The sequence below is a fragment of the Sminthopsis crassicaudata genome, chromosome X (genome assembly GCF_048593235.1).
Source record: "Sminthopsis crassicaudata isolate SCR6 chromosome X, ASM4859323v1, whole genome shotgun sequence".
NCBI lineage: Eukaryota > Metazoa > Chordata > Mammalia > Dasyuromorphia > Dasyuridae > Sminthopsis > Sminthopsis crassicaudata.
The window spans coordinates 30,068,183-30,086,090 of NC_133623.1; the positions used below are offsets into that span (position 1 = coordinate 30,068,183).

Here is a 17,908-nt window from a genome sequence, read left to right on the forward strand (position 1 = left end):
ATCTTCACATTCTACTAAAGGAACCTGCATTCAGTTGCATAAAAATGAGACCCAGAAATATGAAGACACTTGTGCAAGGTCACACAGGTAGAGATCGGATTTGGGTCCAGGTCTCTCGACTCCAAATGTAGCAGTATTTCCACTGCTCCAAGGGTGGCCAACATCAATATTTTTCTTAGAAAAAATTTATTGACACTCACGAGTATAATTTCTTCTACTACTAGATCCTTTCTTGAACTGGTGATTTATTCTTATAGATTTTGAGTCCTCCCTGATGTCCTGCTGGGCATATGATGATGTTTTGTTTTGTTTTGCATTCCTTTTCTGTTTTTCTTTTTTCTTATTGTTTTTTAATAAAATAAACAAAAATTTAAAAAATGGTTCTAATGTGAGAATAATGCAGATCACTGAAATCTTTGGTTAGCCATAGTGTGTCTGAAAGATTCCCCTCTTCCCAAAGGTGGGTTTGTCTGAGACTCAGACTATCCTTCCCTAGGTTTTTGTCACATACTAGCTTCTTTCTCCTTCCTTGTTTATGCAATAAACAAGTGAAAAAAAGCAGAGTTCATGACATCAGGTGCAGATTTTTCTTATAAAATTCAGCATTCATTTATGTTTAAATATTGGAATAGTATGAGGTTCCTTACTATGATGAAGAATAGATTTGAGACCACAACCTAATATCTTGTACAATGGAGAAATCTGAAGTGAAAAGCATTCCCATTAAATAATAGGGATGTCCACCCTTGCCTCTATTGCTTATGAGATTTTAAAACTCTTAAATTTAATAAATGAAGCAGGGAAGAGGGAAAGAGGAGGATAGTGGGGGGAAGGGAAGGAGGAAGAGAGAGAATATTATATATTGAATATTATTCTCCACTTCATGATTTGTATGTTGAGTGTGTCAGAAATGCTGGAGATGAAATTGGTCACCAGACTCAATTAGCATTTCATACATATGCAAGACAAGATGCATTCTGTATGGCAGGGAGACAGGAAATGCAGCCTTGAGTCCACTCACTAACTGGGAAACGCCACTTCATCCCACTGGCGTTTCACGCCTCCTTCTTTCTCACCTTGCTCTGCTCCTTCCCATGACCTCTCTCTCCTCCAGTCTTGCTGCTGACTACTTGAAAAGTGGCCTACCCATACCCCACTTTACTCCTAGGCCAGCCACCTCTGGTATCTAAAGTTCACACATATAAAGGAGATACAGACAGAGACTAAGAGAGAAAGTGAGTTTCTCTCTGTCTGTGTTGCTCTGAGTCTTCGCCTCTGTCTGCTACTTCTCCCTATTCGGTATACCCACAGCCAAATGAAAAAGAAACAAGATCACTGAATTTCAAGCTGAAAAGGACCAAAAGTTTTGCAGGGGAAGAAAGTGAGGCTCAGAAGTTTAATCACTGACCCAGGGACCATAGAGAGAGTAAGGAGCAGAGGAAGGATGGGCACTCAATGCTCTTTTTAGCTTCCAGGGTCTTCACTGATGCAGTGAGGTAGAAGGGTAAAGCCTTAAGAAAAGGGAAGCTGAGCCAGTGATATGACATGGCCACTAGGAAAGCTCACGCACACTCGGGCTACATGAGGGGAGCCCAGAAGCTAGTGATGGCATGGGGCTCCAGCATTTGGGAAGAGGGCTATGTCCTCATCTCTTCCCTCTTGACTGTCTCAATCAGGGATCTCTTTTGGCTTCAATTATCATTTCTATACCGATTTTTCCACCATCTACTTATCCAGCTCCGCCTTCCCTCCTGACCTCCACTCCCACATTGTCAAGTGCCTATTGGACGTCTCAACCTGGATGTCCTCCAAGCACATCATATGGAGCATGTCTGAAACAGAACTCGTTGTGAGGATCAATTAAAAGAACTGGAAACGTTCAGCAGAAACACAAAGGCTTGGGGAAGGGAGGGGAGCTGCGCTCAGGTGAATGCAGGGCAATCACGTGGATGAGGGTTTGAGCATGGTCTTAGAGGGTAGAATGAAGAGCAGCAGGTGAATGCTGCCCAGAGGCAGATTTAGGCTTCATGTAAGGGGAGGGAGATGTATTTCACTCTGAGAGCTGCTCCAAAATGGAGCTAGTGGATCTCCTTTCACTGGACGTCATCAAGGAAAGGCTAGGTGATCGCTTCTCCGAGAGGTTGTAAAGGAGATTTCTGATGAGTTAAGAACCTCTTCAAAGTGAGGTCCTCCAAGGCTGAAGGCTCAACCAGGAGATGGAGGGCTATGTATCATTCCCTGGCCAGGCCTTGCGCTCCCTGACTAGGCCCTTGGTGCCAAGGGTGGACTGACTCTGGGGCTTTCTGCTCTACTCCATCTTGGACTGAGGGATAGAACCCAGGCTTCCTAGTACTGGCATCAGGAAAGCCCGGGTTCAAATCCCACCTCAGACATTAACTATGCCGGGGTCAAGTCACTTCACTTCTCTGTGACTCAGTTTCCTTACCTGTAAAATGAGGGATTGAACTTGTAGACTTCAGCCATCTCTTCCATCTCTAAATCCATGCTACTATGATCTGCCCTCACTCTGTGCAGTCTGAAGGCAACTCCTTCATGTTACAGAAGAAGAAACTGAGGCACAGAGAGATGAAGTGTCTTGTCTCAAGTCACAAAAGTAAGCAAATGATGGATTAGGATTAGCACATTGTAGGTAAAGTTTCTAAGGTCACCCCACTCTCCCTGAGGAAACAGATTCAGAGAGAACAGAATGTCCTTTCTTAGGGTCACACAGGTGACCCTACTCTTTCTACTGAAACACTGCCTCTTGGGTGCCTAGGCTCTGGGCTGGCTGTCCTGGTCTGCTCTCTCTGTCCTGGCCACTCTGTCAGGCAGGGAAATTTAATGAACCTTTCCTTCCTCTGTGCTAGGAATACACCATTGACATCTTCTTTGCCCAGAGCTGGTATGACCGCCGCCTCCGCTTCAACAGCACCTTAAAAGGCCTAACTCTAAACAGCAACATGGTAAGCCGCATCTGGATCCCCGACACCTTTTTCCGGAACTCCAAGAGGGCCGACTCGCACTGGATCACCACTCCCAATCAGCTGCTGCGCATCTGGAATGACGGGAAGGTTCTCTACACCCTTAGGTACGGGAAGTACAGGTTCTTGCCAACAGAAAACAGTTCAAAGTTTGCCCGCCTGTCCTGGAGGGCCCCTTTATGTCAATGTGCAGGGAGACTAGGTCTCGGAGTTCTTTCCTACAGGGAGTGGGGCCAAGGAGCTGGCCGGCCTATGCCCAGAGTGAGGACTCTGGCTCCAGTGATGGTCAAGGAGGGCCCCAGAAGTATGGAGTCGGAAGGAATTTGAGAAACCATCTAGTTCAATCCTCTCACGTTATCAAGGGGGAAATGGACACCTAGACAAGAGAAATCACTTGCCTAAGCTCATCCAGGTGACTTTCCACAGGCTGTAAGCAGGTGAACCTGGATCTGGATCCTGTTCCTCTGCCTCCTAAGCCAGTACCCTTTCTAACCCAGTCAGGGCTCTAAGCCATCGTGTGAATGATAAGGGGCACTGGATGATTTCTGGGATCCCTTCTGGTTAAAACCCATGAGTCTGTGAAGCTGGCTAGCTGGAAGGATGAATTCTTAAGCTTCTCTCTGTCTTTTTTTCCCTCTCTTCTTCCCTGCTTTCCAGGCTGACCATAGAGGCTGAATGTCTCCTCCAGCTCCAGAACTTCCCAATGGACACTCATTCCTGCCCTCTCATCTTCTCTAGCTGTAAGTAGCTGCTGTGGAGATTTCCAGATCCTTTTTGTCATCCTCCCCTTCCCTCTTACCGATTCCTGGTCCCTGGACGTGAGAGCTTTCCCATAAGCTAGAATTCCTGTTGAGTCATTCTGTCAGCACTGGCCTCCTCCCCCTATGCAGAGCACAGCGTTCAGACCCTTCTTCCCAACTCCTTTGTCATTTTATCACATAAATTGAAGCAGTCTTTGGTGGGAATCCAGCAATCCCCCCAAAGTGATCGTGTCTGCCTGGGCTACTGGGGGCTGGCACCTCCAGAAATCAAGGGACCGAAGTGGCGGCGGAGGAGCGTCCCTGAGCTCACTTGGCCGCAGAGTCAGTGATGACAGTGACAGGGCATTTTCATGCCTTCAGGGATTTTCTAATGAGGTCTGTTTCACATCCAGAAATCGATTTCTCTGTGTATTTGATACCCATCACTTTAGGGGTGATGGCAGGCTGATCGAACTCAAACTTCAGAGACGACAGAGAGAACTGCACGACTAGAGACAGGCAACAGATATTGCTGGTACCTACTTTGTTGTTAGCCTGTGCTCACCACTGTGGGGGCCCTCAGATTGAGAAAGATATGCTACGTGCCCTTGGGGAGTGAACACTGAGCTGAGAAGACAAAATTAGTACAGAGGAAAAATCGAATAAACAAAAGGAAAGAGAGAGAGACAGACAGACAAAGAAAGAAAGGAAAGGAAGGAGAGAGAGAGAGAGAGAGAGAGAGAGAGAGAGAGAGAGAGAGAGAGAGAGAGAGAGAGAGAGAGAGAGAGAGAGAGAGAGAAAGAAGAGAGAATATCAGACAGACCTTAGAGGGCATCTAGTCCAACTTTCCCATTTTATAGAGGAGGAAACAAATGTCCAGCAAAGTTCATTCTTGCCCAAGGTCACCCAGATGGTGACAGTGTCAAGATTCAAATCTGGGTCCTTGGCCTCCACATTAGCCACTCTCACATAGGACAAGAGGCATCAAGGAGCAATGTATGCTTAGTGCCAAGGGAATGGTACAGCTAGTGATTATGGGAGGAACGAAGGGAGGGTTATCCTGAAGCTGTAGGTAGTGACCCCTCCCACACATACTTATACTGCCCCGAGTTACCCAGAAGAAAAGTGGAGTGAGAATGAGAGTGATTGAGAGAACTCTTTAGCCCTGGGAGGATCCAGCAGAGGGATGAGAGCGTGGCAGACAGAAGCCCAGGGCCACCTACTGAATTTGAAGGCTAATCTGAATTTTACTCAGTTCTTCGACTTCATTCTTAAAAACGCCACTTTCACAACAACATAGTATTTTTGCTTTTTGCTGCTGCTGTTTGGGGCTTGTTTTTTTCTTTCTCATTTTTCCCCCTTTTGATCTGATTTTTCTTGCGCAGCATGATAAATGGGGGAAACATGTTTAGGAGAGTTGCACACGTTTAACCTGTCTTGGATTGCTTGCTGTTTAGGGAAGGTGGGAAGAAGGAAGAAAATTGTGGAACAGGAGGTTTTGCAAGGGGGAATGTTGAAAACTATCTTTCATGGATTTGGAAAATAAAAAGCTATTATTATAAAAAAAGAAATGGCAAAAACAAACAAAAGCCCAACTTGCATGTTGGAGGAGAGAAGTCCTTTAATTTTAAGCCCCAAATGTTGCAGAATCATGAAAAGGGCCATAATGTGGAGGTAGAGGACTTGAAGTCCAATTCCAACAACCTCGAGGTTAGAGGACGAATAAGCAGCAGTCCCTTAACCATGTAGGCCTTGGTTTCCTTCTCTGTAAACTGAGGCCTGGATTCCTTGAATGTACTCTAAAATGCTCTAGAAGCAGGAGCCAGCACCACGATGTATTCCCAGACAATGGAAGAAAGTCTCGGGGAATTGTGGAAAATAGAGGGTCACTAGACTAGAGAGGGCCAGACAACCAAGCAGGCTTCATTCAAGCAAGCCCCTCAGGGCTGTGGCCTTCAGCCTCTCTCTCTGGGTTCTCCCGTGTTCCAGATGGTTATCCAGCCGAAGAGATTGTTTACCGTTGGAGACGCTATTCCATTGAAGTATCTGACCAGCGCTCCTGGAGGCTCTACCAGTTTGACTTTACTGGACTGCGGAACACATCTGAAGTCCTTCATACTGGTGCTGGTAAGGCCATCTTGTAGATCCAAGTACAGCTGACAGTGGGGGAGAAACAAGAGCTTACCGGGGCTAAAAGAGGGCAAGAGAGGCTAAAGCTGGGGAGCTGGAGGGGAACCATCCCCTCTACTGTCCCCCCCAGGTGAACTGAAAGCCCTCAGAAAAAAGGCCAAGAAAAATATCCGAGTACTTTGGTAAAATGAGGGTGGGGGAGGAGGAGAAGGGCAGCATGGGACCTTGAAAGAGGAGACCAAGGATGGGGAAGACCATCTACTGTCAGTATTTCTACACAAATGACTCCCAAGTCTATGTTAGATATCCAGCCCGAATTCCCCTCCTGACCTTCCATCCTACATCGCCAATTAATTGCCTGCTGGACATCTCTACCCAGAATAGGCACACCCTATAGGCGTCTTAAACTTAGCATTGAAAGTCAAATTCATTGTCTTCTCCTGAAAACTCCTACCTCTGAAAATTCCCTGTTTCTATTAAGGACTCCACCATCTTTCCAATCACTCAGGTATGCAACCTTGGAGTCATGCCTGATGCTTCCTCTCCCCCATCCCCATATACAATCAGTTGCCATGTCTTATTAATCCTACCTTCACATCAGTTTGTATATCTGTCTCTTTTTTATATTCACAAGGCTCTAGTTGAGTCAGTTATCACCCCTCAATTTCACAATTGAAATAGTCTCCTAATTGGTCTCCCTATCTCCCATCTTTCCACTCATCAATACATCCTGCATACAGCTGCCAAATTGATCTTCCAAAAATATAGATCTAACTGTGATATGCCCTTTCTCAAGAGTCTTTAATGGCTCCCTATTGCCTCTAGCAAAAAATCAAAACCTCTCATATCTTGAGATTTAATGTCCTCTACAATTTGACTCTTAACTCAGGCTTTCCACTTTTATTTCAAATTACTCCCATTTATTTACTTTCCATTCTAGGCTAACTAGCCAGCTACCTCTTTCCCTGTATGCAACATTCTATTTCTTGCCTCTGTGTGTTTGCACAAGTGGTTCCCCAAACCTCGAATGCACTCCTTCAGTTGCACCTGGTATAATTCCTAGCTTCCTTTTAGCTCATGGACTCAAGTGCTCATGTCTTACGTGAGACAATTCCTCCTGATCTCTTGGAATTAACTTTCTTATGGATGAATTCAATTATGAACAAGAGGTGGCCCTCCAATAAAAAAGAAACTCCCCGAGGGCAGGCATTATTTTCTTTATATTTTTGTACCCCCAGGACCGGCATAATGCTTTGTATGTAGCAGGCATATGACAAATATTTGTAGAATTGAATTGAATGCAAAATGACTTGAGCATAAGTAAAAAACACACATTCCTATCCCATCAACAAGTTTTCATTCTACCAAGGATGAAAATAATAACAGCCTCCTCTTTATCTCACTGTTAGTGCATATGAAATATCTCTTCTGAACCTCTTAGCAGCCCAGGGAAGAAATAAGAGGAGCTATTATAAGGGTTAGAGAACTGATTGTTGGAAAAGTTTTGCCCAAGTGGCTGAGTTTGAATTAGGAGGCTGGCCTCCCGACTCAGTCCAGTAGTAAAGAAAAAGGTTGGCTGTGAATCATTTGAAAATCAAGTCAAATAGTGAGATTGCTAATTCATTTAGATGCCCCACACAGTCCTTTTCAGCTGGAAAACCTAACCTCTCAACTCTACTACTTATTTCACCAAAGTCAAAGGTTTCAGCAAGACCCAGCTTGAGAATATTTTTCTCTGATTTTAAATTTCACGCCTCCCAGTCGACTCCACGACAGATCGATTGACAGGTACAGTTGTGTGAATGTGCACTCCAGTCAGAGAAGTGGCCCAGTCAGCTCTTTGGGAAGGCTTCTATCTTAGGAAAAGCTGAGCACTGAACTTTTTTTTAGAGCTAGGATGAGCTGGGACCACTAGCAGAGGATCTGTGAAGTGGGTTTTGACCAGTGTCACAAATACCAGCCTACTGAACACCCCCAATTCTCTGATGAATCCTCCATTGACCTTAAGTGGGTAGAATTTAATCCTCTATAACCCAAAAGTAAACTCATTTTCCTTTTCTTTAATACAATGGAGGAAAGGAGAGTTTGGAGTTCCTAGGTCTGTACTCCAGGTGGGTGAATACCTTATTATAGGACTTGAAGCCAAGACCATCAATAGACCCTGGAATCTCAATGGATTGATCCACAATCCCTAATTCCACATCTGATTCTATTAGGAGTTTGTTAGGGGGATTCAGGGGCACATGGATGGTTCAAGAAAATCCAGTGCAAAGTACACAGGCGACAGTACATGGTGATGGGAGTTGGAATGTCACATATGAGGAGCAGTAAAAAGGCCACCATGGCAAGACTATGGAGCATGTGGAAAGAACTAGATTATAATAATTCTGGAAAGATAGGACAGGGCAAAATTGTTAAGAACTTTAAATGGCAAACAGAGGAGGTTGTACTTGATACTAGAAGTGATAGATAGTAAGCCACTGCATTTTATTAAGTTGGGAAGTGACATGATCAGACCTGCATATTAGAAAGAGTAAGGGTGGATTTAAGTGGGATCAAGAAAGATGAGGCAGAGAGACAAAATAGGAGGCTCTAATGAAAATTTGAATTAGGGTGAGTGAGTGTGAGGAGTCAAGATTGACATTAAGGTTGTGAACCTGGGCGTTTAGAAGCATGGGGGGCCCCAGATGAGGAAAATGACTTATCCAAGATTATAGAATGGCAGAATAGGGATTTGAACCCATTTTAACTCCAAATCCAATGTTCCTTACACTGTACTATTCTGAGGGAAAACATTAACCAAGGAAGACAAAGATATAAGGAAATCTACCATCAGCAGAAACCAAATCTATGCTCATTATCCACTAAGGTCTTAATTCCGGTTTCTTATTCCAAACTGCAGCTAATGAGCTATGGTTCCCAAGCTTTCTATCAGAATACTGGTCTGGCAGGAAAGCTTAATATGCTACACATCAATTTCCAAGAAGCCGGACTGGTGAAGCTTCCTGCTATCTGCATTATTTATGACTTATTCCTAGCTACTTGGCTTTTTTTGGTCACCCTGCAAGCACAGAGTAGATATACTGAGTTGGCTTCCTTCCCCAGACCCCAAAGAGGGATTTCCATCTTTCAGTTTTTTCTTAGCAAAGAAGAAGAATTAGCAGCAGAAGCAGAAAAATCAGAAGCAAAAGAACAAAGAAGGAAGAAGGGAAAAGGAAGAATGAAGGAGAAAGAAGAGAAGTTGTCAAAATTATCAGTTTATTGCAGAGGACAAAGCAACTAGAACCAAACAGTGAACAATGTGATAGCTGGGATAGCTTGAGGACAAGCAATAGAACAAGAATGAGAGCCTAGTCCTTCTAGAGAAAGATCCAAGTCCTTCTAGCATAAAAGCCTGAAATGCAAAGGAGGGCTGAGACTTGAAGGAGGCGAAGCCGGGGTTGGAGGGAGGTTATGGAAAGAACTAAGGACTAGCAGTTAGGAGACCTAGATGCGTGACCCAGACAAAACATCTGGCAGGGTGACATTGGTTAATGCGTCTCCCCTTTTGGATCCCCCCAAAAGAAGAAAATGATGGTGGATTATGATGATGATGATGATAATAATGGTATTGGTGGTGGTGATGATAATGGTATTGGTCGTCTTGAATTCCTTTTCCCTTTTACCATACTATGAGTCTGAATACTATGCTAGAAGATTTGGATTCATCTAACAACTTGCCACTAAGAGGAAAGGAACTTAGAAGATGACCCTTTTCCCAAAGATGGATAGGACTAGAATTGAGACCAATATTTTAGCACTTTAACAAAGTCTGTGTCTTCCAGGAGATTACATGGTCATGACGGTTTCTTTTGACCTAAGCCGGCGGATGGGCTACTTTGCCATTCAGACCTACATCCCTTGCATTTTGACTGTGGTGCTCTCCTGGGTTTCCTTTTGGATCAAGAGAGACTCCACTCCGGCTAGGACATCTTTGGGTAAGTTGAATTCCCTTGAGCATCCAGCGCAGCATAGCCATGACCCTGGTCTAGCTTCTTCTTGGGGAAAAGGATCAAGTTCTGGGATGTTGCTGGGGAGTGAGAAAAGTGGCTCAGGAGTTTGGATAATTGGGTTCTACACCCAGCTCTGCCATTGCTCTTACCCTTACTTACTGGAAACCTCAGGTTCCCCATTTGTAAAATGAAATAGCTGGATTTGACGCTTTCTAAGGGCCTTTCCAGTGAAAACATTCAAGAATTCCATTATCCAATCATGGGAATTGCACTTGAATTATTGTAAATAGTTAGAATACGGCCTTTCATGAAGGTATTTTCCGGGGCTGAAGATCCCGGAAAGTGGTAGGGGAGGGAGTGGTGCAAGGAAGAAATGGCATCCATCATGTTTTTCGATATTAGATAATTGTTTGCTGTGGCAAATTCTGAGTTTTTTTGGTACTTCTACATTCCCATTTTTCATTCTATGATAAGTCTCCATTTACATAATTTAAAATTATTTGAATGATTAAATTAGTTCAGATGGTTATGACATGGTGTTGCTGAAGTCAAAAATAGTGATGAATCCTCATGTGGACCGGTTAGATATAAACTCACCCTCACCTTAGACAGTTTATCTTAGCATATGCAAGAATTATATAAAGATTCTTCATTAAAATCATTTCTTTTATTTCTGGGTATTTTTGTTCCATGGAGGATGAAGGATTTATTGGGGTGAGTGAAATAAAATACAAGAGAGTTACAAGAGAGAAAGAGAACTGAGTGTGGATTGGGTACTGAGCAAGAGGTAAATATGAGAGAGTGAGTGTTAGGGAGGATGAAAGTACAAGGCATCAATCCCTGAAGCTAATTCCCTGGAATAGACCTCGGTTAATTAAAATGTTTGATTATGGACCGTCAGAGTGATTATGTTCTTAAAAATGAGTCAGTCTTTCAATTGTGGGTCCATGGGAAGAGACGGTCCATGACCTTTTGCCTGTATAACCTACTAGAGAACATGTGCAGGATGGGTCCTAATGCTGATCCCTGAAGAGTGGTACAAAGGTTTGAGAAACAGTGACAAGAGAGCCCTTCTAGGTGGGGAACATCTGAATGGTCCAATTCTGAACCCCTGGTAATTTCTGCAGAACATGAAACAAAGGGAAGAAGCTCATGGGCCAGAGCCCTCAGGTGAGAATGAGTGGTAAAGTGCTTAGACGATGGGACTGTCATAGGAAGAAAAAATGGAAAAAGTGCTACCTTCAGATAGCATCAATGAACAAGCAGTTATTAAGCGCCTACTGTGTACTAGGCACTGCTAGGCTGTGGGATTACAAATACAAAGAATAAACCAATCCCAGTTCTCAGAGAGCTTATATTCTAATGTTTCATAATTCTTCCAAGCCCATGCAAATGGCACAGATGTATAGAACTCAGCCTCATTCTCTCTCTCTCTCTCTCTCACACACACACACACACACACACACACACACACACACACACACACACACACACACACACGAGCCTAGACTTGTAACTAAGTGATAGGATGCTCATTCCTCCTCCCCACTCAAACTTTTTTTTCTGGGATGAGTCACTAGACCTGGCAGATTCTGGAATGGTTTGGAAGAATGCATGTGGTCTGCAATATCTGTATGGTCCAGGATCTCCGGCCATCACCTGGATCCTTTCTCCCACCCCAATGCCAGGCCTTTCCTCTTGATCGATGCAGCAATATCAGCTGTATACCCTTTTGCTGCTGCTGCTTATTGTCCCGTCTCCAATGGCAATGGAAATTGCCTGCAATCATCACACTTGGCTAATTGGCTGCTCCCCATTTTCTTGAAGCCTACTGTCTCCTCCCTCTCCCCATTGCCATGGTGATCACCTGCAAGCCTGGGGCTGGTGGATAAGGGTGACAGGATAATTCTCCTACAGGTGCCATTTGATAGCAGGAATTTGGACAGAGGCCCAAGGGATTGAGTGGAGGGGCACTGGGTAGGAGGGCAGAGATTGGAAACAAGGCACAATAGGATCTTCTCCAAAGGGATCCCTCGAAAATCCACAGCCCTGTAGGACATTTGAGGATGGGAAGGCTCTGAGCCCATGTACTCTTTGGGGGGCATTGACATTTCCACCCATCCCCTGCTCCCAGTAAGGATCAAGGCCTCCAAACTCCTGCCGAGGCCACGCGGCTCTTCCCACTCCAGTCAATCAGCTGGGAAGTTCTAAGGATCAAAAGAGGGCTATCCACATGAGCTGGGACTGGGGTCAGGGCAGGCTGGAGAGCTGGAAGATGAGACCTAAGGCCAGAAGGTGAAACTATATCCATGGGCTCAAAGCAAGGAGATGGAAGAAATGGGGAAGCCAGGAGGGGAATGGACAGGGCAGTGGGTCAAAAGGAGAGAGGCCAGGGGTCGGGAGAACCCAATTCTCCCCACTCCAGCAGCTTCTGAACCCTTCACTGATGACTGCAGACAGAGTTTCTCCATCTCTGAAAAATGCAGGAGGAAAAGACTCAGGAGACTGCTGAGATGTGCAGGACAAAGAATACCGCCCGCGGAATCTGGGGTCCTAGCTGGAATCCTGAGGCTACTGCTGACGGCCATGAGAGCTTAGGCAGATCATTTCATATTTGCACACCTTGTTTAGCTCACCTGTAACTATTATATTAAAAGAATAGAATAATTAATATACCATACCTATAATAATAATTAATGTACTAATCAACATGATATGTAATCTAGAATTATTAAACTGATGTCATGAATATACCATATCTATAATGATTAATATAATCTGTAATTATTCTATTACTATTATAATAAAGGTGATTTCTGCAGCCCCATAAGGCTCATAAAACACTTTACTATGCTATCCTGTTGGATCTTTGCAGAAGTCCTGTTAGGTGTATTCATTTAAATATGAATACAGTGACACTCAGAGAGGCCTTGCATCTTGCCTGAAGGTGCACAGCAGAGCTGCAGCCAGCAGCATTCATCTAGTGCCAAGAGCAACATTCTCTTTTCCCACCGGCTCTCCCTCACTATCCTGTGCCCTTTCTGACAGCTTCCATCTTCCACACAGTCATGCAGCAGCCGCCCTTTGTGTCTAGCTGGCCCAGGCCATTTTAGGCCTAGTTTGCAGCCTCTCTACCAGTTGCCCCAGCGCTGGCACTCCACTCCTGCGTCTCGCAGTGCTCATTTTAGTCTGACCAAGTCAAGGATGGTGGAACTGTAAGTTAGGGTGGGTACAGAAGTCACGAGGTCCATCCCCATTCACTTTACTTTCGAGGAACGAAGGGGCCAGAGGGACGAAACATCTTCCCCACAATTCCAAGCTGGTCTCCTCTGGCCCAAGGTTGAAGTGTCTCTGTACAACCCAGTGCCCTGGGTCTCCAAATAAGCGGGTTCTATTTGGCTCCAGAAAGCAGAAGAGGGGCTTTCCGAGGAGGCGGAGTCCAGCTGGAACCAGGGAAGGCCCAAGTAGCAAGGTTGGGTAATGGGGGGGGGCAGAGGGATTCTCACCCACAAGCAGGAGCAGTGGGTGCTATACAGCTTCTGAGGTGCGAGTGTCTAGGATGCCCCAACCTCTGAAGACCGATCCCTTTTTGAAGGTTAAGTGGAAAGGGGATTGGCTTTCAGAGGCTGTGGTATCTGGGACAGTCTGTGATACCATGTGTCACTTCTGATCTGGTGAGCCCCTGGAGGTAAGGTGTCACAGGTGCCCACCTATAAAACCAACTGGCTAAACTGAGTGTTCTCTAAGGTCTTCTGAGTCAATAAACTTATTTTAAGGAGGAGGAAACTGAGGTTCAGAGTCCTTGGGGCCAGACTGGGGAAGTCAGCAGCAGAGCCAGGATTCAAAGCCACACCTTCAGACTCTCCACCGCACTAGTCTCCCCCTCTCCCTTTGGACACAGTCATCCCCGAGCTCTGGTGACACGAAAGTGCTAGGTGGGCTGTAGTGTAGTCACCTTCCTCATGGACTTCCCCACCCCCAGCTTGGCACTGGATGGGGTTGGGGCAGGCCAGACCAGGCTTCTTCCCCACCTAAGAGCTTGCTTTCCATTTGCTCTGCATGCCCCGCTTGGGGGCACGCCCTGTCCCATGAACTGCCGCTGACATTATTCCTCCTGGCCTTTCAGGGATCACCACTGTGCTCACCATGACCACCCTGAGCACCATTTCTCGCAAGCACCTCCCTCGTGTCTCCTACGTCACTGCCATGGACCTCTTTGTATCTGTGTGCTTCATCTTCGTCTTTGCCGCCCTGATCGAGTACGCCACCCTCAACTATTTGGTGGGGAACAGGAGGCTGCTGGCGGGCGGCAATACCCGAAGATCCAGACCTGTAAGTTGGGTGATGGGATGGAAGCGTATGGGTGGACAGAGCATTGTTGGCGGGGTCACAAAAGGATGGGGGGAGGTCAGGCGAGAGGGTCAGGTGTTCCCCGCCTGTCTCAGGGGTTTGGTCCAGTCTAACGGAGTTCCCCCAATATCCCCACCCGCCCCATGGCTATCCCCCTGGATGATGCCCCCGGCCTGAAAGCAGGGGAAAGATGAGTGTGGCGGCAGTCCCGTCTCCTGGTTGGGCATACTAGAGGGAGGCAGATGAGTGCCTGAATTCATTGCCTCTGGAATTAAAGCTGTAGTCTGGAGAGGGGAGTAGAGTGCTGCCCCAACAGAGATGGGGTTCCATGCTTTGTGAGGTAAAGGCCCCCCCCTCACTGGGAGGCTTGGAAGCAGATCTGGGAAGGCCGCTTCGAATGTTATCTTCTTATGGCAATTCCCTTTTGAATCGAACAATTGGGCTACCGATGTCCCTCTCAATTCTGCCATTCTGGAAGAAGGAGGAAGTGCTTTATCAAGTTTCTGGCTCCAAATTCCAGGGGTTTTTCTCTCCTTCTCAAATGTTGATCTCAGCACCCTGAAGAACCTTGACTGGCTTTTACACCTTACAGGAAAGCCCTTTCTGGCCCTGCTTATCTTTTTCGAATACTGAGCAAACCGAATAGCTAGTGTTAAATAATGTGCCTAAAGTTTAGTAAAAATAAGTTTTTCTAGCTCCCAGGAACTCCAGCTCCAACAAATCCCAGCCCATTGAATAGCCCCATGGAACACAAACCGTTCCGAGCCCTAGGTAATGATATCTTAATTCCAAGCAATTCCAAACACATCCCTGTCAGAGTGGGACTGACTCCTTAGAGTTCCTGTTAATGGGAGCTGGCCTGTACTGGGCCCTAGAGAGAATGGGAATTCTAGGTTTGTGTGTCCATTACCCTGGCCCAAGAACAGAATAAAAGAACTGGTCTTTTGCTGCTGACCCGAAGATCTAGCCAATGGCGACCCCCGAGAATGCAGCAGGAGAAGGGGTGCCTTGTTTAACCCTTTTTTCACCCCGTCTTTGCTTAGAGGTCTCCTCCCCATCCACCCCCATTTGATGGATAGGAAATCTAGAACCAAGAGCCTCTGGTCTTGGGAAATGCTAACTGATTCCTTTGTCATCTGCTTGGTTTCAGCGTCCTGCCAGCACCCTGGCCATTGCCAGTGCCCGGTCCAGCCCCAGGGCCAGCCCCCTTGCCGGCACCAGTCTTAGTGCCACTCTTGGTACCAATCTCGGTGCCACCTCTGGCCCTACTCTTTGTGCCAGTGCTGGTCCCAGTCTTGGTGCTGGTGCTGCTTTCGGTACTGGTCCTGGAGCTGCTTTTGGCGCCAGTCCCGGAGCCGCCTTCAGCACCGGTCCCGCCGCCGCCTTTGGTGCCGGCCCCGGAGCTGCCTTCGGTACCGGTCCCACCACCACCTTCGGCTCCGGTCCCGCTACCACCTTCGGCTCCGGTCCCGCCGCCGCTTTCAGTGCTGGTCCTGGGGCTGCCTTTGGTGCTGGTGCCACTTTTGGTGCTAGTCCTGGCACCGCCTTTGGTGCTAGTCCTGGCGCCACTTTCGGTGCTAGTCCTAGCCCCACTTTTGGTGCCAGTACTGGTGCTAGTGTCACCGGCATGCCCGCCTTCACTGCTATCACCATCACCAGCAGCATGCCCTGGGTCCCGGATCGAGGAGAGGAAGAAGAGGATGATGACGATGAGGAAGAGGAAGAACAAGAGGAGAACACCTGCTGCCCAGGCAAGGAGTGCCAGCAGTTCTTCTGCTGCATTGAAGATTGCCAGAGAGGTACCTGGAGGGAAGGCCGCGTTCGCATCCACATTTCCCGCCTGGATACTTACTCTCGTGTCTTCTTCCCCACTGCATTCCTGCTATTCAACATCGTGTACTGGATCGCCTATCTGTATCTCTAAATGCCCTGTTTCCATATGGAGAGGCTGCCGATGACGATCCGGAGGGGCCTCCCAATCGTGGCTAAGGGGGAAAGAAGCAGCTGGAAATGTTGTCGTCTTGTATCTTTTTTGCTATTCCCCAGCTAACCCTTCCTAGATCTTGCTTTTGCTCGATCTCGACTGCCTCCTTGTCCTCTGGGGTGACCCAGACACCTCCTGAGAAGGCTCCTTGGGCCCTTTCCCCTCTCTTGTCATTTCTTGATCTCGGTTGATAGAACATGGGTTGATAAGTCCTAAGTGTCTCATCTGATTTGGAATAAAAACTTGTATCTGAATTCTAATTCTTCCACTTACTACCTGGATGACCTTGGACAAGGAATTGCCTCACTTCTCTCTTCTGTGAAATTAGGGATTGAGATCAGATCGCCTTTGATGTTTGGGATCTGTCAAATGAAGGTCTTGGTCTAGGGCGCTAGACCACAGATTTTGAGAGAGACAGAAGAAACCTCAAAGGCCATCTTGTCCAATCCCCTCATTCTACAGAGGAGAAAACGAGGTCCCAAAGAGGAGAACGGTCTGCCCAAAGTTACCCAAGTAGTAAGTAAGTAGCAGAGATTCAGACCTTGGTCCTCTACCTCCCACTGCCCCACTGTCCCCACTGCCCCCACTGCCCCATGATGTCCCTGAGTGAGCCCCAAAGTCCCTTCCTGCTCAGACAGTCTAGCATCTTGAGGACACGAGTAATCAGAAGCAGAGAGGAGCCCAGAGAAGGGCCTCCTGAGCATTCAGAAACAAGAAGCCAGGAGAAGCTGCACTTGCAGCTGTTTTACGGTGAGCACACCACTTTACTTCTGAGGTCAAAAGACAAGAAGGTGCAGGGTCATTGACTCGGCATTGAGGCAGGCCACTGGGCGCTTTGCTCTTGGCACTGCCTGCATCCCACTGAAGGACCTTCAGCTGAAGGGCCAGGTATCTGGAGAGTTCAGTCCAGTCAGCAGTCACTTCAGCTCCTGGTTTGGGGCCATGAAGTAAGCACCGACCTGCCTGAGTAGCACAATGAGATGGCCATTTCAATACTGACCAAGGCACAACCCGAGTCCAACCCTTGTATAGTGCCTCTGCCAAGACAGAGTGACACGCCAGACCCCCTAGCGTTTCTCAAGGGTCCTGATCGAAGCTGTGTATCCAACAGATACACCCAAATAGCCTCCTCTGGTTCTGGGCCCCCCCAGCAGTGACCTTGGATGATCCCTACTGCTTTGAGCTGTGAAAGAAATGTATTGGTGTATTTATGTTGTTGTCATGGGGTGGGGGGTGGGGGGTGGGCAAAGAAACCAGTCTGCTTTCTTACAACTAAATGTCAGGGCAAAATATTAAATGTGTTATCGAAGACCGCACCAAAGGTGTCCATCGTGTATTGGCTTCTGCGACACAGGGACCATGCTGGTGTTCGAAATCTGAGGAAAGTGGCCTGGCTCATTCCCGGCCCAATCCTACAGCCGGGCCCTCTCCCCATCTTTGGAAGGTACGTTCCCGTGGGCCTGAAGTCATCCGAGAGTGGAGCGTCTCTAATGGGAGAAGCCACGAACATCCCCTGAACTCCCATCCTCCTCACATGCCATGGTTTTCTCCCTCTCTCTCAGCAATTCCCCAGCATCCTAGAGGCTCCCCTGTTTTCCCATCACTCCCCTCCTCTGCCCTAGTGGGAATTTTCGGTGTGAGGTCTCTGGGGTTCAGACAACATCCCCACAGAGTCAGCATCAGCACCCCAAAGTCTAGAAAAGGGAAGCCATAGAAGGAGATAGGGTGGGA

The 17,908-nt window shown here is 47.0% G+C and overlaps 1 protein-coding gene across 1 annotated transcript in view; it reads left to right on the forward strand.

Annotated features, from left to right (window-relative positions):
• Positions 1-17,403, forward strand: part of LOC141548528 (gamma-aminobutyric acid receptor subunit gamma-4-like) — a 62,396-nt gene extending 44,993 nt beyond the window's left edge. Inside the window, exons 4-9 of the mRNA XM_074277477.1 lie at positions 2,868-3,088; positions 3,639-3,721; positions 5,711-5,848; positions 9,676-9,828; positions 13,970-14,175; positions 15,344-17,403. Of these exons, the coding sequence (XP_074133578.1) occupies positions 2,868-3,088; positions 3,639-3,721; positions 5,711-5,848; positions 9,676-9,828; positions 13,970-14,175; positions 15,344-16,117 (1,575 nt within the window). The 3' untranslated portion in view covers positions 16,118-17,403. The remainder of the gene's footprint in view (positions 1-2,867; positions 3,089-3,638; positions 3,722-5,710; positions 5,849-9,675; positions 9,829-13,969; positions 14,176-15,343) is intronic.
• Positions 17,404-17,908: the final 505 nt, after the last annotated feature.